Below are 24,982 nucleotides of genomic sequence, written 5' to 3'. Positions count from 1 at the left end.
AAAGTCGGTCTAAGATGTGGGAGAAGGCCACTCAAGGATGTGTGGATGCTGACCCTCATCTTTTGAGCTGAATATTGGATAGGAAAATATATAGGTTGACGAATAGATTTTTTCTATTTTTTTTTTAAGGTCTTTAGTTAAGCTGTCTTTTGTGATAAGCTATTTTTAATAAATTTATGAGTGAAATATAATAAATAGTCTCTAATATTTAATAATATATTATAAAATAATGAGAAGATAATTAGAATTACTCAAAAAAAAAAAACTATTGTATACAATGTCGTTGTTGCGTTCATAACAATAATGACTTTGCATTGGGCGCGTGAGATGAAAAGGTTGCTCCTCCTAGGTAGGTTGTAGGCATCTCCCATGGCGTGAAGCACCACTTGAAAAAGCTGACGTGGCGGTCTCTAATATCCTTCTCTGTCCACGCGACTGCCTCCTCACTGTACATAGAGTCACGATTCCAAATTAACCCAAAATTCAACCTCCGGCGATCGTCGTCCTCTCGAATCCTGATCATAACTGCTGCTTGGGGAATTTGTTTGAAGGATGGGAGAAAGAAAGGTGCTGAATAAGTACTATCCGCCGGACTTCGATCCGTCGAAGCTACCGAGGGTTCGGAGGCCGAAGAACCAGCAGATGAAGGTGCGCATGATGCTCCCCATGAGCATTCGCTGCAACACCTGCGGTAATTACATCTACAAGGGCACCAAGTTCAATTCCCGCAAAGAGGATGTCATAGGCGAGGTACGTATCCCCCTTTCTTTGTTTTATAGCTTCCTATCTAAATTGAAAGTTTGAATTACACATATATGTCGGATTATACTTGTAACTTTAGGACTGTACGTTTTATATTATTCGAGTTTTTATACTTGTTAGCTCTTTAATTTGATTGTCTTATATTTTTGTTTTCCTGAGCAAATAAATTGAAGTTTAGGTTTTTCTTATTTGTATGCTTCAATTGAAAGTCAACAAAATGCACTAGCTCTTAATATTTGGCCATTGTATTTTTTTAATTGATGTTCTTTTGAAGCCGTAACTATTTTATTGGTTAGTCTTAACTCCACATCTTCTATAAAACCCAGCCTATCCTTGTCCTGTATTACGCGTTGGTGGCTGTAAATTGTTTAATTTCAATTCCCTATATCGTTAAGTGCGATGATATAAGACCTGTCCAGTGCCTTCAAGTGAGGATTATATGGATATTCGGACTCAAAAGAAACATGCTGTGTTGCTAGAACATTTTTTGCCCCAAAACAGTGTGAAATGTTAGAACTTGTCTGGCTTTAAATGTGTTAATGCTGCTTTTCCTTTTCCAGATACAGGACACGAACCACAGATCTATAATTTTTGTACCACGTTTCAAGTCATGATATAGCTTGTTTAAAGCAAAGAAAGTGTCTTGAACGCATGAGCCTCAGCCTTACTACCATTTTCATGGTTAATATCCTTTCTTGGTTTTCTATAGTGGTTTGTACATGTTTTGCCGGTTTCTTCATGTGAGATTTGAATATGTGATGAATAATGAACAAGATCACTTATCTTTAATCGGTTGCAGACATACTTAGGAATTCAAATCTTTCGATTCTACTTCAAATGTACAAAGTGTTCTGCGGAGCTAGCGATGAAGACAGATCCAAAAAATTCCGACTATGTTGTTGAGTCTGGTGCCACACGGAATTTTGAACCTTGGCGTGAAGAGGATGAGGTAAAAAGTTTAAGCATGTTTGGTTTGAGAAAGGTTTCAGAAATACTTTTCTCTTTCATTTGAAACATCTTTGGAATCCAAAAAAAAATCATCTCCCAAACATTTTTTTCATCAAAGTATTTACCTTGGTTTTGGGACATAGTAATCATAAATTCACAATATCCAATACAAAATCCATTGCAAAAAATTACTTATAAAAAAAAAAAAAATCCATTGCAAAACATTTTTATTGTTGCAACTTTTTGTTCTTTCTACCCACTTTGACCAAACTCAATGGAGACATATCATGAAATTTGTATCCTAAAAACATTTCATTCTTTAGAAATTTTCTTTCAAAGAATACATATCAAAATTTTCATTCAAAGAATTTTCAACAATTAGAGAAATTTTCACTTACTAGGCATGCCGTAGAACTTCCTGTGCACAACTGTATATTATGTGGCCAAATCCCTAATGTTGTTATCAACATAACTTGTGACTTCATCAATCAACTGTTCTTTTTGTCAGGTAACGGAGATGGAAAAACAGAAAAGGGATGCCGAAGAGATGGGAGATGCTATGAAATCATTAGAGAACAGAACCTTGGATTCAAAGAGAGAGATGGATATCCTTGCTGCGCTAGATGAGATGAAGTCTATGAAGGTACTTTCTATAGTAAATGGGCTTTATTTAATCAAGTATCCACTCAACAGTGTGAGAAATGGAATCCAGGGCTCAAATAGCCTTTGTCACTGTACACATGTTCCTTTAGATCATCATCATGCTGTATAACAATATTGCTTTATCAATCAATTAACACCTGAGGTCAATATGAGTTTGATACTAATGCCCCCCTTTTTTCGTCTTGCAGTCCAGACATGCTACTGTGAGTGTAGATGCCATGCTTGAGGCCTTGCAGCACACAGCCGGGGAAAAGGTATGATTAATGTGCTCTTTGTGTTTAGATCAGTTTTGCTCATTTTTTACCAAAAATTCATTTTGTACAATTTTTCTACAATGATTTCGTATTATTCCACTAGTACGATTTTTTCTCTCCGTACGTTTTTTCTCTTTTCCTGTGACGATGGAAAACCTCTTATTTTCTCCGCTGGATTCTGGTGGTCTGTGACGGCGCATCTTGAGTTTATCTGGGTGCTAGTGTGTTTACATTATGGTGTTTTCAAAAGATATTGTAATAGAATCAAAAGCTTTTTCATTTGTGAAGGAGGGGGGTCGGCTGGTTATTACAGAAAGAAGCTGGAAGGTGGTGCCAAGGGTGGCTTTGGGTCCTCCAACAGCGCAATGGTTGGCTAAGGCCATGGAAGCCTGCATGAAGGATGAAAAAGGAGAATATTTCACCACAGTCAGGGAAGGTAGCTGCAGCTTTATTGCGCAACTGTGTTCGAATATTCGAGGTCGCTACATTGCGGTGGTGGAATACAGTGGTGGTAGTAGGAGGAACTTTATTTTTGTTCATGAGGAGGAGGGTCGAGGGTGGAAGAGGATGGGGGAGGCTCTGTGGGAGTTTATTCACGACGGGAAGACCACTCACAAGGAAGGAACTCTGAAGAGATCAAAGGAGTTGAAGGCTCAGTCGCAACTTTGCTCCTATAGGGAAGCACTAATGGTGGAGCAGCCCCGTGATCTGCGTATAGGGGTCGACGACATGGTAGGGTAGAGTGGTACTGCTGCAAAGCAGGGTATGGGACACGGCTCTGACAGAGAGATTCACCTAGTACAATGGCAGGGTGGTGGTGGCAGACCTTTAGGCGTCGTGGCAGGAGGTGAGGTTCTCACCTCTCTGCTGGACGTAAAGTCCCAACTGATTTCACTACAATCCAAAGTGGATTGGCTTATAAGAGTAGAGATGGGCCCGACAAGAGATGGAACTAGCCGGGGTCTGTCTGTGGGAGCTGACCCACTTAACAAGGGCTTTGGCTCGTTACATCAGGGCTCCAGCCACTTGGGCAACGCAAGGCCCCTATCAACAAAGATTGAGCCCGCTTGCGTCCAGCATCACGCGGGCTTTAGTAACAGCTGTGGGGCTAGGCCTAGCACAACTGGGCCCGAGCCCAAGTCTCAGCCTGTATGGAGGATACACAACGGAGGAACCCATCGGCCCACCAACAATAACAATATCGAACCTTTGTCTGAGAAACCTGCGGAATCACGGCGGCCTGAGGTGGGACAATCGGCGATGACCCAGAAAATGCCGATGTCGTTCCTAAATGAGGACACAGAGGAGATCTAGCCGTCGAAAGCCACATCTCCGATCCAGCGTGGCCAGAAACTGCCGATAGGCACACTGGAACCTCTTCCTCCTCCAACGGAGGCCTTATTTCATCCTAAGGAGCATCTCAAGATGCTGTCGGAAGGAGAAGGCGAGTTGAGCGTGGAGTTCAATATGGAAAGTGACGTGGGGTTATCTCAGATGCTTTACCATGGTGGAAGTGAGGTGGTGATGGTTCCTGATACACCATTAACAACTCCTTTCTTTGGCAATGATGTGGAGATCAATAAGGGTATTGTGGTCGAATGGGAGGGCAACAATTTGTTTAGGGGGGAGGAGAAGGGCATGTCTTCGAATGCACAGTGGGCTTCGGGACATGGGAAGCCTTTTCCTCTGAACTGTGAGTTACCATACGAGTTCAATGTGTCTGACTGGGTGCTTCGAAAGGTAAAGGATTTTCAACACTATGTGGGGTTTGAGGAACAATTTATGGTTCTTCTCACCGCCATTGAGGTGACTCACTCTCAGTCTAAAAAGTTTGAGACCAAGAAACAACGTGAGCTTAAAGAGACTTAAATGGTCCATGAACTATGAGGGCAGCTCAAGCGGCGATAGATCCAAAGGGAAGGGAATTATATATCCTCTATGAAGCCGAAAATTGTGTCTTTGAACGTTCCTGGGTTGAATGAGGCAAATAAGCGTCTTCGCATAAAAAACTTACTTCGGGTATGGAGGGTGGACATTGTTTAATTACAAGAAACAAAGTTGAAATTGGTGTCTAAAATAGTAGTGCGAAGTGTTTGGAGCTGTCCTTATGCAAATTGGGTTTATTTGCCTTCGAACGGGGCTTCGGGTGGCATCTTAGTGATGTGGGATAGAAGGGTGGTGGAGAAAATGAAGGATTTTGTTGGGGAGTACACAGTGGCCTGTTCTTTTAAAGCTGTGGAATATAATTTTGTGTGGGCTTTTGCAGGTGTTTACGGGTCGAATGTTGATAGTATCAGAAGATTATTATGAGAAGAAGTTGTTGCATTACATAGTTGGTGGGACCTCCCCTGGTGCATAGGAGGAGATTTTAACGTTATAAGGTTCTCTAGTGAAAGATCCGGAGACAATCGGTTGCGCTCAGCGATGACAGATTTTTCAGCATGTATTTTTGACTTGAACCTGGTAGATCTTCCCCTCATAAGGGGCTCATTTACTTGGTCCAATAATCAGACGTGGTCTCAGCTGGACAGATTCCTAATCTCAAAAATCATTACTCAGAGGTGTGTCAAAAGAGGTTGCTTTGCCTTTGCTCAGATCACTTTCCCGTCATGTTGGATGGTGGTGGTATCCAAGGCGGACATCGATATTTTAAGTTTGAAAATATGTGGGTTAAGAGTTAAGGCTTTGTGGATAGGGTCAGAAATTGGTAGTCATCTTATCAGTTTCATGGTACTCCTTCCTATATACTTGCAGGTAAACTAAAAGTTTTCAAGAATGATTTAAAGCTTTGGAGCTTCCAATCATTTGGTGACATAAGGAGCGTAAGAAAACATTAGTGGAGGAACTACAAGGTTTTGAGAGAATACTTGAGGATAGAGCCCTCGCCCCTGAAGAAATAGTGCGAAAGATAGTTGGCATCAGAGTTGGAGAAAGTTCTTTCTCTAGAGGAGATCTCTTGGCGTCAAAAGTCAAGAGCATTATGGTTGAAGGAAGGGGACCGATGTACAAAATTTTTCCACATGGTGGCCAATTCTCATAGGAGATATAATACCATCAAGATGCTGAATATTAATGGTATAGACTACACGAACGCTTCTGTGATCCGAGATCATGTGGTGGATTTCTATGAACAGTTGTTTACAGAACGAGAGGGGTGGAGGCCAAAACCTGATGGACTTGCTTTTGACTCTATTGAACCACAGACAATGTCTTGGTTGGAGAGATCTTTTGAGGAAGGGGAAGTCTTTGATGTAGTAAGAGGAATGACTAGTGACAAAGCACCAAGTCCAGACAGTTTCTTGATGGGTTTCTTCCAACCATGTTGGGAAGTAGTAAGGAGGATATAATGAATGTATTTCAGGAATTGTTTTCAGCTGTGAAGTTTGAGAAAAGCCTAAATACTACTTTTATTGCTTTGATCCCAAAGAAGAGCAAAACTTCGGAGGTGAAAGATTATAGGTCCATTAGCCTCATAAATAGGGTATAAAAATTTATTTCAAAGGTGCTTGCAAAGGCAAGGTTTTAGGCAAGATGATCATGAAACTGCAAAATGCATTTGTAAGGGGTTGTCAAATTCTGGATTCAGTCCTTATAGCCAATGAATATCTAGATAACAAATTAAAGTCTGGGATTGCAGGGATTATTTGTAAGCTAGACATGGAAAGGGCATATGATCATGTAAATTGGGGTTTCCTTCTCTTTTTGTTGGAGATATGTGGTTTTGGGTAAAGATGGTGTACGTAGATTATATTTGGTTTTGGGGAAAGATGGTGTACGTGGATTAGATGGTACATCTCTACAGTAAAGTTCTCAGTTCTGATTAATGGCAACTCAGCCGGTTTCTTCAGCAGTTCGCGTGGCCTGAGACAAGGAGATCTGCTGTCCCCACTTCTCTTTGTTGTTATTATGGAGGTCCTTAGTCAGATGTTATTGGCCATGGTTAGAAATGATTTTGTGGCTGGATTTTCAGTAGGTGACCCCAATAGGGGCTGTCTATCTATTTCTCATGTTTTATTTGCAGATGACATGTTAATTATTTGCGAGGCAGATCAAGATCAACTTAGGGCATTGAAGACACTCTTATTATGCTTCGAAGCAGCGTCAGGCTTGAGAGTAAACTTTGATAAATCAGAGCTAGTGCCGGTCGGGAATGTCAGCAACTCTCGACATTTGGCCAGTACACTGGGGTGTAAAGGTCACCTATCTTCCTATGAAATACTTGGGATTGCCGTTGGGGGCAGCCTCATGGGCTCTTTCTATTTGGAATTTAGTTATTGAGAAGATAAAATGAAGATTGGTAGGGTGGAAGAGATGTTACTTGTCGAAAGGAGGCTGCATGACTCTAATCAAGAGTACTCTTTCTAACTTACCAACTTATTTTCTGTCTCTATTCCCTATTCCAACTTGTGTGGCGAAAAAGATTGAAAAATTCCATCGTGATTTCTTATGGAGTGGGATGGGGGATGATTTCAAGTTCCATCTAGTTAGTTGGGACAAGGTGTGCAGACCAATTTCTTCTGGTGGATTGGGGATAAAAAAATATGAGAATTTTCAATAGGATCCTACTCTAGAAGTGTCTATGGAGATATGGTATGGAACCGGAAGTCCTATGGAAATTGGTGGTTGATTGCAAACATGGAAGTATGTTGGGGGGGATGGTGTACTAGAGAGGTGAACGGGGCCTATGGAGTGAGGATTTGGAAGCACATTAGATGTGGGTGGGGGGTGTTCACCCACCAAGCCAAATTTGTGTTGGGTGTGGGCACTCGGTTAAAATTTTGGAGGGACTTATGGTGTGGGGAGGAGGCTCTAAAGGACTCCTTTCCATCCGTCTTCTGGTTGGCACGTGACCAAGAAGCTTCAGTGGCGGACCTAATGGATCGATCGGGGGACCAAGTCCAATAGAATGTCACCTTCAATAGAGCAGCCCAAGATTGGAAAGTAGATAGCTTTGAGGCTTTTTGCAGCCTATTGTATTCCGTGAAGTCGAATGGAATACGAGACGATAAGCTATGGTGGACACCTGCAAGTAAGGGAGTTTTCTCGGTTCAATCCTATTATAAATCCCTTACTTATTTACCGAATACTCTTTTCCCATGGATGAATCTTTGGAGGAATAAGCGGCCAAAAAAAAAAAAAGAAGAAAAAAGAAGAGCACTTTTCTTCACTTGAACAGCTCTGCTCTAGGCAAGATTCTGACAACCGATAATCTGAGGAAGCACTAGGTCGTTATCTTAGATTGGTGTTGTATTTGCAAGAAAGCCGGCGAGTCAATGGATCATTTCTTGCTACATTGTGAGGTGCTACATAAATCAAAGCCGTGTGGAAGATGGTCCCTATTTGCATTAGGTGGTGCATATGGCGAGAGTGTAACGATCGAACATTTGAAGATAAGGAGCAGACTCTAGAGGAGTTTCAATCTTTATTTTTCCTTACTTTATTTCTATAGGCCATAGCTATAGATTTTAATGGCCTTAATTTACATGATTTTCTTGTTCTCACTTATGCGACCTAGATAGATCTTTGTCTCTTGTATAACATCTTGTGTACTTGGACTTTGCCTATTCTTATCCTAATATCGCTTATTTATAAAAAAAAAAAAAAAAAAAGAAAGGTCAGGTTTGCTCCTTAAGTGCAAAAGTATATCAGATCACTCTCATTACTAAATCACACTGGGCTGCACAGTCACACTTTCATTGTGTTGTTTGGGCTCTTTTGTAGGGTGAACACTTACATGTTCAACGCTATTCTCATGTATAATGTGGGCGAGTACTTGTCCATGGTCAAGCATAACAAACAAATGGATTGATTTCGCTGTCTTTACTAATCTTTTTTCAACCAGCCACCAGATCAAATCTCTTCTATGTTGCTTCAGTTGTGGATCACTGGCTTTTAGCTGCCTGGACTGCATCAGTATTCCTGTCTATGAGAGGTTCTTTAGTTAACTGTGACAATTTTATTGACACTGTAAACTTCTTGGGGAAATTTGTTCACGTCCATCCATAACCATTCCCTTCAATCCATTCTATATGTCCACAAGGAACATGCATGCAAATTAGTCAAATCCACTTGTTCAAACAGTATATAAGACTATTTTACTGTAATGGCTTAACTTCTGATTCTCATAAACTATTTCTACAGTTTGTCCTTGTACTTGAAGAAAATTCCTGCAGTTTGCCCTTTTACTTTTGTAAACTAACTTATAAAAGTAACATCATTTTACAGTAATACCCTCAATTTAAAACATCGTTGTAAAAAGGGTTGTATGTGTATCATTACTCTTTGCATAAATATATGGTCATATTGTAGTTTAGATTTCTAGGTTCTGACTATTAATTGATTTTTAATGCTGGCAGGAGAAAAGGTTGGAAGAAGAGGATGAAGCACTTATAAAATCAATATTTCATGTTAGTACATAAATTGTACTTCTATTAGTTTACTTCCAATGTCAGCCTCCCCCCTCCCCCTACCCCTCCTTTCTTTTGTATGTGAGATGTTTGCCTCTTAACTATGTTGAAAATATTTTGCAGAAGCCAGTAGATTATGTTCGAAGAATTCATGATGAAGATCTTGACGATGATGGAGATATGATTCAGCTTTCAAGTGGCAATGGGGAAATATCTGGTGATAATCTGAAGGTATGGTGATGCTGTAATGATGGTTTGTGTTTCCTAAGGTTGTTTTGTAAGTATGGATTGAATCTATCATTTTGAAAAAAAAATAAAAAAATCTATCATTTTGAGGGTAAAAAAACGTTTACTCTTGTGCAATTCTTCATGATATCATTCAAACAGAATTTTATAATGGGTTCTTATAGTTTTTCAAGTAGGAGTCACTTGATACTGTAAAGATTTGATATACATCTAAATTGTTTATATTAATTGGTGGACTATAATTTTAGATTATAGGATGTTGAAGAAAAAGTTAAAGGGTTTGTAAGCCAATATCTTTTGGAAGGCTAAAACTTGGAAACTAATAGTTGTATGAAATTAGGATTATGCTGAAAAGATTTGAACTTGTGTTTGCACATGATTTCAATGCAGAGGAGAAAGGTTTCTGAAGAGCCTCTTGGTAACCCAACAGATTCTTTAACAAAAGCCACTTTTGTTGACAGCTCCACCAACAAAGGTAGTAGATACTTTCCCCCTTCCTAGTATAGAAATTGGAGCGCACTGCCACCGTTATTCTTTTTCCCAATTTTCAGTTTCTCTGGGTTTGTTCAAGTAATATTTTAGTTTAAAGTGATGCTATTTAACTGATGTAAATAGCTCTATTGGTACCTAGGTTTGCACTAATTACAAATTAGTTGCTGTTGTAAAAAAATTTAGAAAAATATATAATATATTGGGTATGCTTTGCCTAACAAATTGATCCCTTTATTCATTTAATATTAGATTAGTGACATGACAGAAAATATTGATGTGAAACCTGTTTGTCACGGCACGACAAATTATATTTGGACATGTGTCGAAACTGCACACTTAGCATCTAAAAACAAAAAAAAAATGTCGCATGAAAATTATTTCTATTGAAAGAAAAACTAAATTATGTATGCCATACATTTTCTTTTCATTTTAAGAAGGGGTCATTGATATTGGCTCAGTTGCAATATTTTCCTTTAGAGACATCAAAATTTATATTCCTGTTTAATTGTTGACAGAAGAAAATCCAGGTAGTTCAGGGGCTGCTGGCAATCCCAAGTTAATATTCAAGTCTTCAGCCGTTAGGATTTCGGTTAGGAAACCAGCTTCCAATGATAATAATTTAGTGAAAATGGAAGGGAACAAACAAGGGGCTGGAGCCAATACAAGTGCACTACAGGCTGTGACCACAGGCGATAAAAATCCGGCCAGGCACGGAGATAGTAGCGAAGAGCATAAAATTGCTGATACAAGTGCTGGACTACAATCGCTCTGCCAAAACTATGAAAGTGACGACGACTAGTGATTGATTGACTGGGAGAGTGTATCTTCTAAGTTATAACAACCATTTCTTTTGGAAACTTCATTTACTTTGTTATTAGGTTTTTAGTTGCATTTTGGGAGTTCACTCGCATTGCTGCCAAGCCAAATGATATGACTTTTAAGTGTTCTACCCAATGACTATATTCAAGACTTGAAGCGAAGAGATCAAATACTGCCAAAACTGGGCGTCTAACTGGGCTTACGGGCCTAATGGGTTTTAATATGGCCCAACAACTTTGATACTCTTTTCCCTTGAAAGATATTGGTATCCTCTTGTAACTTCTTCATGCCGATTAATGTTAAGAGCAATATAATAATAGAAAGGACAAATTAATTATCCAGCGTTGGTTGTTGAAGACGTTCAATAAAGTAGAGATTACCCAAAGCGAGTACTCAAAGGCTATATAATAATTCTATTATCGTTCCAGTAACGTTCCCTCTTGTTTCTAGCTCTAGCAAGGCTTATGACAGAATTAAATGGAGTTTTCTTGAAGCTGATTTGAAGAGAATGGGGTTTGGAGGGCACTGGATAGATCTGATCATGAAGTGTCAGTACAGTGAAGTTCCTTTTTAATTAATGGCTCCCCTCAGCAAACTTTATACCCATCTCGTGGCATAAGGCAAGGGGATCCTATTTTCCCTTATCTCTGTTATCTTTGCTCAGAAGTTTTGGGTCAAATGTTGGATAAGACTGAGAAAAGAGGTTTTATATTTGGCTTTTCTTTTGCTAGAGGGACTTTACTGTTAACCATCTCTTTTTTGCATATGATAGTTTGTTTTTTTTTTTTAAGGCAAATCCTTTGGAGTGGAGTATACTTTTCAGATTGTTGAATTCTCATGCAGCTGCCTTAGGACAGAAACTCAACATTGACAAATCTGCAATCTTTTTTAGCAAAAATACAAGAGCTGATGCAAAGCTGGCAATTCTTTCTACTACGAGAATGAAGGAAGCTAAGTATTTTGAGAAATATTTGGGGCTCCCTTCTTATGTGGGGAAACAAAAACTTGTAGCTATTAGGCCCATTCTGGATAGCATTCGAAATAGGATGCAAAACTGGAAAGTGAAGTTCCTCTCTCAGGCTGGTAACGAAGTGTTGCTGAAATCAGTGGTACAGGCCATTCCAACATACTATATGTGTATTTTCAAGCTTCCTAGAGCAATTTTGATCCATTAACAAACTTATGCAGAATTTATGGTGGGGTAGTAGAGGAGACAGGGCAAAAACCCAATAGATTTCTTGGAAACTGCTTGGCAAGTCAAAACTAGATGGAGGTCTTGGCTATAGAGATTTTGAAGACTTCAATGTGGCTCTCCTTGCTAAACAAGGTTGGAGAATTTTGTAACAACCTCAAACACTTGCTGCAAGGGTACTAAAAGCAAAGTATTTCCATAAGATTAATTTTCTGAATGCAAAGGTTGGTAGCAATGCCTCTTCTGGAGAAGCTTCATGACAACAAAGAAAGTTTTGCAAGAATGCCTAATATGGAGAATTGGCAGTGAAGAATCAGTGAACATATGGTCTGATCGATGGATCCCTCTTCCATCCACTTTTAAAATTCAGTCTCCTATGAAAGATCAATATGATGGGTGGAAGGTTAGTTATCTGATTGACAAGCCTACAAGTTCTTGGAACCAGATGCTGTTAAGAGAGATGGCGAATGCTGAAGAGGCTGATTTTATTAGCAGGATCCCTATATGTGTAAGCAATGCATCAGATAAAATGGTGTGGAGATGTACTAGTGATGGTAAGTTCTCTATAAAGAGTGCTTATCACCTGCGATGTGATATTCTGTAAAGGGAGAGTCATCTCAAAGATCATTGAGGAAAGACATCTGGGCTAAGATTTGGAAACTTCATATTACTAATGTTTTTAAAATGATGCTATGGAGAGCATGTCACGAATCTTTACCTACCAACCAGAATTTGTTCAAAAGGAAAATTGTTGAATCTCCTTTGTGCCATGTGTGTGGCCTTGGGCCTGAGTCAGCTTCTCATATACTATGGAAATGCTAATCAGCTCAGGATGTTTGGGGTTTCAGCTTCAAAAGAATGCAGAAGGTGGTAGTGATGGATTCCTCTTTTAAGGAATTGGTGACCTATCTTTTTACAATTCTAGATGAAGAGGAAATGGCTATCTTTGCTGTAACTGTATACCAGTTTTGTAAACGGAGGAACTATTCTGTATTTGAAGGAAAGTCTATATATGGATCCAAATGCTCTTCTACAAGTGATTAACCAAGTAAACATGGATTTTAAGGCTGCTAACCAAAAGTTTGATAAGGGCAGAGTGATTGAAAGGCAGATTGAGTCCCAGTGGAGGGCTCCTTACCTTCATGTCTTTAAAGCCAAATGGGATGTAGCAGTTGATAAGGTTAATTGCAAAGTTGGTGTAGGGGTCATTGTTTGAGATTGGACTGGAAAAGTTATAGCCTCTCTTAGATCCCAAAGTGCCTTTTTCCTTGATGCATATCTACCTGAGGCTTTTGCTACTCTTAAAGCTATCATTCTTGTTAAAAAACTAGGTTTGCAAAGAATTATATTGGAGGGTGAATGCTCAAAAGGTGGTGAATGATATCAAAGGGTCAGTAGATCAGTGGAGTCCAGTTGGTTTGATGGTGTCTGATATTAGACTGATGCTGTAATAGTTTCAGCATTGGTCTGTTTCTTTTGTGCCTAGGAAGTTTAATTGTGTTGCACATTGTCTTGCTAAGGATGCATTAAAACTCTCTGAGGAGTGCATTGTTTTGGAGGAAGTCCCTCCTTGTATCTATTCTTTCTTGTAAACAACATGAATAAAGTGATTTTATTCTTCTAAAAAAAAAAAAAAGTGATCATAAATACCGTACTAGCTAGCTAAGCTTACAATAAAAGTGGAGCTTAATGCAATAGGAATATCCCATGTAACACCTAGCCCAATACGAAACTTCTTGTTTGAATTTTTTAAATATGGATGAAAAACTCACTGGGATTTTAGAGAGTAATTTTTGGGAATAGGTTACGGACTCAGAATTTGTATTAATGGATTACGGACCTTTTATTATTTTTTTTGCGGCTTGATGTTTAGGGTAAAATCTTTAATGGACCAAGTGAGTTTTTTATTTGTTTTTTACTAGGAAAATTTGCGGGATTAATTGAGTTATTTTAGCAGTTGTTTTCGCGGACTACTTTCATAGACCCATTTTTTTTAACCCACACCCGGTTGCTCTAGTTAGATCCAGCGTCCAAAACATCCCCACAACGCACGTCTCCACCTCATGCACATGCACGATTACCCTCCTTTTTGTTCTCATCTAGGGTTTTTTCGAATCAACTCCATAAACACTATTTTTCTCTCCAGCAAAAGAAGTTGTTGCATCCTAACTTGTTTTCTAGTGAATCACCTCGTTCACATAATTGCCTTCTTTCTTCCACTCAAAAGCCACTGTGTGATAGCCCCACCGCCCAGCCCGTTGGCAAACCATGAACCCCATGTAGCCCTGCCGCTACCTTTGCATTACCACCCCCAAAGCGCCGTCCCTGCACCACCACAGCTGCACCCCTTCTCAGCCACCGTGGTACAACTCCCATTGCCCAACCACCCTGCCTCCTCCATGGTCAAACAAACACCGAAGATACCTCTGTTTTAGTCTTTGAAAACAGAACAATTTTCTTTTCTGCTTGCCGCCGTTCGACGCAGCCCAATCGAGTGACTCCGCCGCCAACCTCCTCCACGACATCGCCACCGCACAAAGAGCATCGTTGGGCGCTGCACTCCATCCAAGTTCGTCGCTCACCTCTCGGTAAGCTACTCTCGAACTCACCCACTCTCCTCTCCGTCCCTCTTCGTCTCTCTCTCTCTCTCTCTCTCTCTCTTTCAATCTCAGTGCTCTGCCGCTGCATGGACCACCTTCAACCTCTGCCCAGCACTGTCATTGCGTCTCTCGTTCCCTTCTCGGTGAGCCCCTGCCATGCAAAGCTATTTTCACACTTGTTTATGTTATATATGTTTTCAAACAACAAAATGCCTAACTATAACTTCCAGAATAGTTGATCTATTAATTAAATGAAATTACATTAGTACCCTTTACTACAAGTTGTATTAATGTGCTTTTAAACTTTTATTATGCATTAGTACTTTCTAATTTATTTATGTTTTACATAAATCTTTTAAGTAAATTAAATTGGTATTAAGCAAGGTTTTCTTTCAAAAAGTCAACAATAATGTTTTATTTTATTTTTTATGATCTAGCTTACTATATTGTTGCTGCATAATTTAAAATATTTTGGCATAATTATATTATTTAGTATTAGATTTTATAATTACACTTCCAGAGTAAAAAGGTTAGATTTTTTAAATGTTTTAGAATTTATTAAATAGACATTGATGATTTTATAAAGTGATGATATGTTTTGAGGTTATGAGAATTTTAGGTTTTGAGAAACTAAAATAGGTTATTTTAGAAACTTAGGTTTAAATATTGAAATACGTGTTCAAATGAAATTTATGGGAATTACGTGATTATTTTATAGGTGACGATTAATATTTGTTCAGCATTTTTTAGGAAATTTCTGAAAAGCTAAGAAGTCCAGGTAAGCAGGGTTCCTATGCTAGACTTTGCATAAAATAAAATAAAAGGAGGTTGCTTTTGAAAATATGCATGTTTGTTTTGAAAAGAAATCAGAGAACAAACTCAGATGTGTTCTACATATGCATGAAATATGTATAAGAGAAAATATTTTCTGTCATGACTGGTGTAGATATGAGCTAATTTTGTGCATTATGTTTCTGATCATGCAAAAAGAGCAAATATGAAAATCTAAAAATTTTTGTTGTGAATAAATGAAGATATTTTGATTCTGTTTGTTTCAAACATGTGAAATTATTTGAAGCTATTCAATATTTGGTTTTTTATATGATGTGGCATATGAAAACCTTAACATGAGATTCTGATTAAAGTCTGATTCTGATAGTTCTGTTATATTCTGATAAGGCCCAACTATGAGTAATAATAGTGGATATGACCCAACTATGAGTAATAATAGTGGCATACGGCCCAACCAATGATAATAATAGTAGATACGGCTCAACCACGAGTTATAATAGTGGATACGACCCTTCCACAGGTTATAATGGTAGTTTATAACCCTATTATAGAGATTAAACATGGTATACGGCCCAACCATTGGTTATAATAGTAGATACGGTTCTTCCACGGGTTATAATGGTGGCCCCTATCTATGCCTACCACCACTGGATCACCGCCATTACAGACCTCAACAATGATATGCGTTTAGAGCGGGCATCCCTAATTTATGATCGGACATCGGTTGCGAGAAAATAAAATCAAATTGCTAGGAGTTGGTACGTACGAACAGAATGAACGCCCGAGAATGTGCAACATCTGAAAGATATTTGAAAAGGCTCAACTTGACAACTACCATGCATGTGGGTTGAAAAAGTTCGCGAGATGGGTCCCCTATGATCTATTTCCGTGCGTAACACCCAACGCAAATTGAATGTGCAGTTCTAATTGACTGCAGTTTGTTTCGGCGTATTCATAAAGGTGTGCAAATTAGAAAATCGATGGAATAACGGACAAGAGTAATGAAGATTAACAAGTTGTCGATCGAGAGACAAATTCCACAAAAGAGAAAAAAATGAATGGGTGACATTTATATATATATATATATGCAATATGTTCACATGCATGCTTCTCTGTAGCACTAGCAGTAGCTGGATCGGGTATAATTTCAACCCCAACTCCGTGAAACGGAGAAAGTACTCCACTTGCAAATTTTCAATTCAGGACTTTGACTATTTAAGGGAAACGAGACGGCCTTGAATCTTCATCATGTCATTGTCATATTCTGACGTAAAGAATGGACAACTTTTACTAGCCCTCTTGATCGTCCACATCAATTACCACTACCTCTTCATACCTAGCTTTATAAATAAAGTTCATGCATGGTACTACTCTTGACATCCACAAGCTCTCTCTCTCTCTCTCTCTCTCTCTCTCTCTCTCTCTCTCTCTCTGCGTGTTTGTGTGCTAGCTAGCGCTAAGCATTTCTTAAGTGTTTTCCGGGTTGTCTTGGGTGCGTATTTAAGTGCAGATCAGCTGAATTATAAGTTTATTTGCATCCATCGGCGAAAAACCAAGTATGGGAGAGGTCCTGTCTGAAGAACAGATTGCAGAGTTTCAAGAAGCTTTTTGTCTCTTTGACAAGGATGGAGATGGTATGTTGTTTCTGCCATTCATAAACTAATATTTTGTTTTGTCTCTGATCTCTACGTCTGTCTCTACGTCTCTTTTGGGTTTGCGGGTACGATGATATCATGACCTGCAGGGTACGCAGGTGGGAACAAAATAAGATTATTTGTCCCCAATATATAACTTTTAGCACACTAATATCATTTCAAAATATTTTTCTCTTACTACAAAAAAAAAAAAAATAGTATTTGTGATAAATTATATATTTGCTATGCAAATAATTATTTATGATGAGAATAAATTTATTTTGATAAGAAATAATTATTTTATAAAAAAATAACTAATCACATATAAACAATTTTCTTGTAGTATTATTTGTTGATGAGTTTCTTACACTTTTTTTTTTTTTATCTTTTATTCTTTTAAATCTTTGAGATTTCTTTTATTTTTTTCAACAATTTTTGCATACTTGCACATAATTCTTTTTTCAATAATAAAATTTTAAATGAATAATGCTAGGTATAAGTTTCAAATAAATAAATATCGTACAAGCTATTTGTAAAAAGTGGATTACACTAATAAATAATAAATTTTTTACACCATTTTTTTTAAAGGTGATGTCCATTTTATTTACAAGGACTTGCATAAGACTTATCTATTTAAAACTTGTAAAAACCATTTCTCTTTTCTTAATTCTTGTTCTTTGGTGCCTATACAAGTTGATACATTAATTTCAAGGAAAAAAAAAGAACTATCCCGTAAATTCACAATATCATTAATTTCTCCAATTTTTTCACTTAATTCCGGCCAGCTTTCAAGTCTTCCACTAGCTTATATTAGCTACATAGTTTTGTTAGTTAATTACATTAGGTCACGATTAAGTTAATATTATTAGAGTGAATGCAGCAATCTTCCAGTGGCTATAATATGGCTATTCCCAATCTATATTAGGCTTTAAAACATTCAATCTCAACATTCAACAAAGAAATTTATTTTTTGTTAAACTGTTGGTTTTTCTTTTCTTTTTTATTAATTTAATAAATTTTAAAGAGTTTAATAATAATATTTTACTTAAGACTTTTGAATATATTTTTAGTAATGGGTGTATACTCGTATAAAAAGGAGACCACATGACTTTACGTGCACCTGTATTTAAGTCCGTTGGCCCCACAAAAAAAAAAACACAATTCTCGTTCTGTCCTTCGGGGTACGTACGTCATAAGGATTAATTGCTTGGATCTGCCTAGGTTTTGTATATGCACGATGGCTTCTTGTTGACTAATAACTTGCCTGAATAAATTGTCGGTATCCCTTTGTTTGATATACCAAATGATTTTTAATTTCCCATTGAACAAGTCTAGATTTGAAAAAGATATTTCAAATACTTATTCAGTGATTTCCTGTTTGTCTGGTTACATACACATGCATATATATATATACAAATTGTGTATTTATATATTCTGCCTAATTTGGATATACAAATCAAACTATCTTATCTCATTTAATTTAATATAATTATTATAATTTTTTTAAACTCTCATATAAAATATAATAAATAATGTAATATTTTAAAATTTTAAAATAAAAAATTATATTATAACGATATTTTATTCAATTTTTAACTTTTATCTCATCTCATCTCGCTTCTTCTGTGTAATCAAACGAGGATGGTTTGGCATGCATGCCCTTTTTTATTGTATATAAAGGTTATTTCTCATTAGATAAGTCATCCAAAAACATTATTTTCTAGCTAACTAAAATGTTAATCTGATTAATATCAAACTAGTTAATGGCAATATATATACTCCTTAATTTCATGGTCATAATTAATAGAACTCTAAATTAAACCAGTTCCAAAAAAGACGTTAGCTAGACTAGTTTTATATATCCTTAAGATAGTTAATATTAATCCGCATTTGTTTTTCATAACACATGATTTTATCTCATTCCACACAAAATAAAATAAATAATTCAATTTTTTCAAATCTTAAAACAATAGTAATATTAAAAAAATATATTCTAACAATATTTTATTCAATTTTTAACTTTTATCTCAACTCATTTCATCTCATCTGCAAAAACAAATGAGGCATAATGTTGCCTATTAATGTTGACATGCATTATTATTACTTCTACACATTATATATATATATATATATAATATCTTGTGAAACTAAAAAAAAAAAAATTGATACTATTATTCATTGGGACCGATCTAACTATCAAGATTATGCCATATTACTTATTTTTATTCCATCGTAAAGGTCGGTGCGAAATGATGGTATAAAGTGCTAGTTTTTTTTTTTTTTTTTTTTTTTTTTTTATATAGTTTAACGTGTAATATCTTTGTTTTAGAAATTTAGGGGGCAAAGTGGAAATTAATTAAGGTCTAATAGTTGGAATTAATGTGCTACTTTTCCCATTTTAATGGTCAACATAATTGAGCTAAGAATATATATATATATATATGTATATGTATATGTATGTGTTTGTGTTTTCCCAATACTATAAATATAAATACTTCATTGACAAAATGGCTGCTACATGCAGGCAGCATCACCATTGAAGAATTAGCCAATGCAATCAGATCATTGGATCAAAATCCTACTCAGGAGGAATTGCAGACCATGATCAACGAAGTGGACGTTGATGGAAACGGAACCATTGAATTTGGGGAGTTCTTGAATCTAATGGCAAGGAAAATGAAGGTGAAGTACTAGTAGTACCAAAGAACGATCGATATATCCTTAAAATTATTCCCAAATTAATTTCTTTTCCTTGTTTTAATTGTCTCCTCGTTTACATACGGTGCATGCAGGAAAATGAAGCTGAGGAGGAATTGAAAGAAGCTTTTAAAGTGTTTGACCAGGACCAAGATGGTTACATATCACCAAATGAGGTTGAATATATATATTCTATCCCCTAATTCTCTGATCTCTTTAATTACCATGGCCATGAATTTTCTAGTCAACAAAAGAAAAGGTCAAATTTACAAGATGTCTCTAATTAATTGAGATCTGGCATACACCAGCTAATTGCTTGCTTATTCAACTATTTTCAACTTACTAATTAATGAATCTAACAAATAGAAAAACCATACTATTAAGTTAGTATATATTCAAAACGTTTTTATACCGCTAGTATAGTTAAATTAATCTATCGTGTCGGCTCTGCAGAGAATGTGTCCTCTACACCGACTTGCAAATAGAATTACTTGCTTAGTCAAGACATAAGTTAAATTTCCATTTGATTATCAAAGACGTTTTCTCTGTCAAATCAGCATTCAAAATATTAATGATGTCAACAAGAATAAGTTCAAGTATTGCAATCAAAATATTAATTTGACATGGTCAAGCACCGAATTAACCTGCAAAATAGAAAGCCAATCATAATATAATTTGGAACTAAAATAAATTAATTTATGATTTGATGGACATAATATTATAATATTGTAGATGAAATCATGATCTTGTTGTGCTCCTTTTGATAATTTCCTAATTTTCCGCATGCATGCAATTATTCATGCAGTTGAGGCATGTAATGATAAATCTTGAAGAGAGGCTGACAGATGAAGAGGTGGATCAAATGATCAGAGATGCTGATTTGGACGGCGATGGTTTAATCAATTACGAGGAATTCGTGAGAATGATGTTAGCTAGCTAATTAAATCTCTATATATTAGTGATAGCATGAGAATTATGTACTGATCTGTCTACCAGAATGAAATATGAAGGTACTGTAATGATTTTAAATAAGCAAAAACGAGGATCAGGCGCCGCTGCGTTTTGGGTTTTTGTTATTTGTTTTTTGTTTTTTTTGTTTGGTTTTGTTTTTCTTTTTTTTAACGTAAATAACTTGATTCATCAAAGATAATCAACCATTAATACATTGTTTTACGAGATGAATACAATTTTTTATCCAATTCGGACCATCTTCTAACCACACTAGCTCCTCATCACAAGCAACAGCATGTCTAGCTAATCTGTGTGCTGCCAGGTTTCCTTCTCTAGAAACATACTGAATCTTCCATCTTGGTCTGCCTAGTAGTACTAACTTTATGTCTTCAATCATCTGTCCATATCATGACCAATTCTCTTCATGCCTCTGCACATCTTGGATAACTGACAAAGCATCACCTTTAAAAATGACATCTTTTAATCCTATCTCAGAACAAAAAACCAAAGACCTCCATAAAGTATGAATTTCAGCAAGTATAGCATTTTTGACAAAATGTTGTGACATACACAATGAAGCTTTTAATTCACCATCAGCATCCCCAATTACAGCACCAGCCCCCATTTTCAAATTTTCCTCATCAATAGAATCATCTCAATTAGCTTTATAGATATTATTACCTGGTTTTTGCCATCTTATAGCCCTGTTAACAGCACCCTCACATCATCACCTATTAAGCTCCAATATTCTTGATAAAAACATGCCCCAAACCCATCAGGACTTGGAGATTTTAAAGGGGCCATCTGCTTAAGAGATTCCTCCACCTCCAGCCTAGTAAATGCCTACTGTAAACCCTAGTTCGATCATCTCTCTTGTTACTATACTTTCTAGATTTAATAAACATCTATCTATAGCTTCTTGTGTAGGGATTATAGAGTTGTAAACATCATAAAAATGATCTTGGAAGGCATTTTGAATATCCCCCTGAGCTGATCTAGTAATTGACTGTGAGTCCCTAATCTCCAAAATCTGATTTTTCTTATGCTTTTGAGTTGCACATGCATGAAAAAATCTATTGTTTCTGTTGCCATGTTGGTATCAGTTCATCTTCGCTCTTTGTCTCCATTTAATATCCTCTATTGTTTGATAAACGCTGATTTTTCTCCCATCTATTTCTCATTGTCTTGTGTTCTATTTTTGCTCCATTTTGAAAGAGTATTATATTTTTGCTCCATTTTGAAAGAGTATCACCACACACACTGAAAGAAGCTAGCTTGTATACTCTTCCCAATGGATTTCTGTCTGAAAACCTCGAAAGCCAATCCCTTTCTATTAGCTTCCCACAATCCTCATCCTTTGTCCAACAAGGTTCAAATCTAAAAGAAAAATGCTAGATGCCCCACTGGGCCCTCCCGCTAAGTTCTAGTGTTTTTTTATATGTGTTTTTTTTAATTTTTTTATATAAATATTTTTAATAATTTTAAATATTTTAAAAAAATCAAATAAAAATTACAATATTATTAAAAAATAATTCGTTAATCACGAAGTAGAATAAAAATTTATTCTACTTCGTAATTAAAGAAATATTTTTTAATAATGTTTTTTACATTTTGATTAAGAAAGTGTTTTTTAATAATATTTTTAATTTATTTTATTTTTTCAAAATATTTAAAAATATAAAAAAATTTATATAAAAAATAAATTAAAAAAATATACGTAAACAAGTACATACTAAAGTGTTGTTTGTATTCATAGTCTATCTCAACTCATCTCACTACTATTCAGTAATTTTAACTCATAAATATCATTATTATTTACAATTCATCTCACTACTATTTACAATCCATCTCAATTCATCTCAACTCATCTTTAAATCTAAACGACACCTAAATCTAGCAAGAGCTCCCAGCGGGTCTATAGCATGACCCAATCTAAAAAACTTTTTCTTGCTTTGTCTTTCTAATCTGCTCCCTATGTACCGACAGAACAATAGCTTTATGGCCGTCTGAACACCTTGCCACAAGACTTTCTACATTGGCAGAAGAATACATATCTCTCCAATAGAGATTGGTAACTGCGGGCTCTATCTAATCTCTCCTCGGTAAAACGTTCATTTCCCTGCTTATTACTCCGTGTGAAGCCATCACCTTTATGGCATAGACGTCATACAATTGATTATCTTCTAATGCTTTCCTAAATGACACCATTTGACTCTCCGGTCGATCCCTGCCCCACCACTTTTCATTATGGGCTAAAATCTCAAAGTCCCCAATAATGCACCAAGGATAGTCCCCAGGATTAAGTCTTGACAATAAATCCATAGACAAATATTGCTTCTGACTTACTTCTGAATAGCCACAAAACCCAGCCATTAGCTATCTATTCCTCTGTCTCTCAACATAAATCTAGCCACCTATATGTCTCAGAGAGTAATTGTGTGATATCCCGTATTTTTAATATATTTTAATTAAAAAATTATTTTAATTAATTTAAATATTAATTCTCTTATTTTAAAATTATTAGAGTTCTCATTGGTTTATTTTTATTTATTTTTAGTTGTAAAATTATTTTGACATGCTCTCTTAATATTAATTATTTTTTTGCATTTAAATTGCTCTTTAATTTAAATTAGTTTGTTTGTGTGGGCTTTAAAATTATTGTGTGTTGGTTTATTATTATTATTTTATTTTACTTAGTCACTACGTTTAAATTATTTTATTTAACTTATTGTTATGAAATTATTTTCGTTGGATCAATTTTGTGACCCAAATTGTGAGGATTGTATCTCATTTCTTTCCCTCATTTTTTCTTTTCCCTTTTTCTTTTTCCCTCTTCCTTTTCCTTTTTCTCCTTCTTTTTCCCCTGCTACTTCCACCCACGCCCGACACCCCTCCCCTATCTTTCCGTCCATTTTCTCTTCAACCCACAATGCTGCCTTGCGTTGCCCGTTGTCGTCACCGCCCCTCCCATTCTTCTCCCCACCGGCCGGGGACCTCACCCCTTCGTTTTCAACCCCTCTAGCGTCGCCGTGAGCCTCCATGCACGGCTTCAAGTCGTCGCGCCACCATTGGTCACAATCTCTTCACCACATCACCGGCGACCCCCCAGCTCTCTAACCCACCCATTCGCAGCTCCGATTCGCCACATGTGAAGCCCGTCCATCCCCATTTCCGATTTGAGCTTTTTGGCCTCCAACCGCCACCCACGCCGCCGCCCACGGCACCATTAGTTTCACCAACACCCCTAAGCCCTTCCCTAGTAATCTCAAGTCTTCATTTGTCCCCTTTCAAAAATTAGATTTTTGAGACACATGGCCATTGTCCAAAATACACTATTTCGTTGCTGTGCTACCACTTTTAGCATCTTCGTGATCCTTCGAAAAGTATATTATAGCGTTGTAAGTATTTTTCAAAAAAAAATTTTTTGAGATTTAAATGTATTTTTACACTAACTCTTTTTTACTGTGAATTGGTTGGTTGTACCGGACTGAATCCGAGGAGTAAGGGTGTCAGTTGGATTGGATGATGGAGTTTGTGTGATTGGTTTATGCTGAGATTTGTTGGCTATTTCAAGTTTGAATTTTGGTGTTTTGAGTTTGACGTTGGTTATGGTGGATATTGATGATTCTATAAAGTGATGATATATTTTGAGATTATGAAGGTTTTTGGTTTTGAGGAATTAAAATAGGTTATTTTAGAAGCTTAGACTTAAATATCGAAATATGTGATTGATTGGAAACTTATAAAAATTACGTGATTATTTTTTTAGGTGACGATTTGTAGTCGACTCGACATTTTTTATGAAAATTATGAAAAGCTAAAAAGTTCAGGTAAGCGGAGTTCCTATGCTAGACTTTGCATAAAAATATATAAAATAGACTGAGGTTGATTTTTGAAAAAATATGCATGTTTTGTTTTGAAAAGAAATTTGAAATGACCTTAGTTATTTGTTTTGCATGACTCATGAAATTTTGTATAAAAATAAAATACTTTCTGTCATGACTAGTGTAGACATGAACAAAGTTTTCTATTTCTAAACTATGCAAAAGAGAGTGAAAATGAAAAATTGTACATAAATTATATTTTTGTGATCTGATTATGTCCTGTTCTGAAAGGTTTTGTACTCTGATGTGATATGATGTGATTTCTGAAACCTTTGGCATGACATTCTGTTTCTGTTCTGTTCTGACCTTACCACAGGTGTAAAACTTTGGCCTCTGTTTGAGTTGGTACCAACTTTTCTGTTTCTGGTGCACCCACTTTGGAAACAAAGTAGTTTTCTGTGTGGTCTTTCCTGTGTGCATACTCGAGGCTCCGAGAATGATAAGGGGAAGATTTACATTCTGTTTCTACTCGGTTGGTCGCCAAGGTTTGCACAACCCTATCACGGGGGTTAAACATGGAATTCTGTTCTGATATGACGTTTCAGTTATGTTGTGCCAAGGAAATTTTGAATAAGAATATTTTTGAACTTTTGCTTTGATATTTTTGATAACATGTTCTAACTCTTCATTCTGAAAATAAA

The 24,982-nt window shown here is 36.6% G+C and overlaps 2 protein-coding genes across 4 annotated transcripts; both read left to right on the top strand.

Moving 5' to 3' along the window:
• Positions 1-302: 302 nt before the first annotated feature.
• Positions 303-10,932, top strand: LOC108995814 (splicing factor YJU2-like). Of its 3 annotated transcripts, XM_018971443.2 has the most exons (9): positions 324-750; positions 1,323-1,443; positions 1,562-1,711; positions 2,219-2,353; positions 2,562-2,627; positions 8,984-9,034; positions 9,158-9,265; positions 9,671-9,755; positions 10,288-10,932. In XM_018971443.2, the coding sequence occupies exons 2-9, from the start codon at positions 1,414-1,416 to the stop codon at positions 10,569-10,571; spliced, it is 909 nt and encodes a 302-aa protein (XP_018826988.1). In that variant the 5' UTR covers positions 324-750; positions 1,323-1,413; the 3' UTR covers positions 10,572-10,932. The 3 variants fall into 3 exon arrangements, with proteins under 3 accessions (XP_018826987.1, XP_018826986.1, XP_018826988.1); XM_018971442.2 differs by lacking the exon at positions 1,323-1,443 and having other exon boundaries at positions 303-750; positions 10,291-10,932; XM_018971441.2 differs by lacking the exon at positions 1,323-1,443 and having other exon boundaries at positions 303-750.
• A 5,618-nt stretch (positions 10,933-16,550) lies between these two features.
• LOC108995806 (calmodulin-like protein 11) lies at positions 16,551-20,577 on the top strand. Its single transcript, XM_018971433.2, has 4 exons — positions 16,551-16,809; positions 19,334-19,491; positions 19,602-19,682; positions 20,312-20,577. Exons 1-4 carry the CDS (start codon positions 16,734-16,736, stop codon positions 20,444-20,446), a joined length of 450 nt encoding a protein of 149 aa, XP_018826978.1. The 5' UTR covers positions 16,551-16,733; the 3' UTR covers positions 20,447-20,577.
• The last annotated feature ends 4,405 nt before the right edge of the window (positions 20,578-24,982 follow it).

Source organism: Juglans regia, chromosome 11, assembly GCF_001411555.2.
Source record: "Juglans regia cultivar Chandler chromosome 11, Walnut 2.0, whole genome shotgun sequence".
Classification (NCBI taxonomy): Eukaryota; Viridiplantae; Streptophyta; class Magnoliopsida; order Fagales; family Juglandaceae; genus Juglans; species Juglans regia.
The sequence above is the reverse complement of the archived record's forward strand: the minus strand, read 5'-3'. Positions and strand labels throughout refer to the sequence as shown.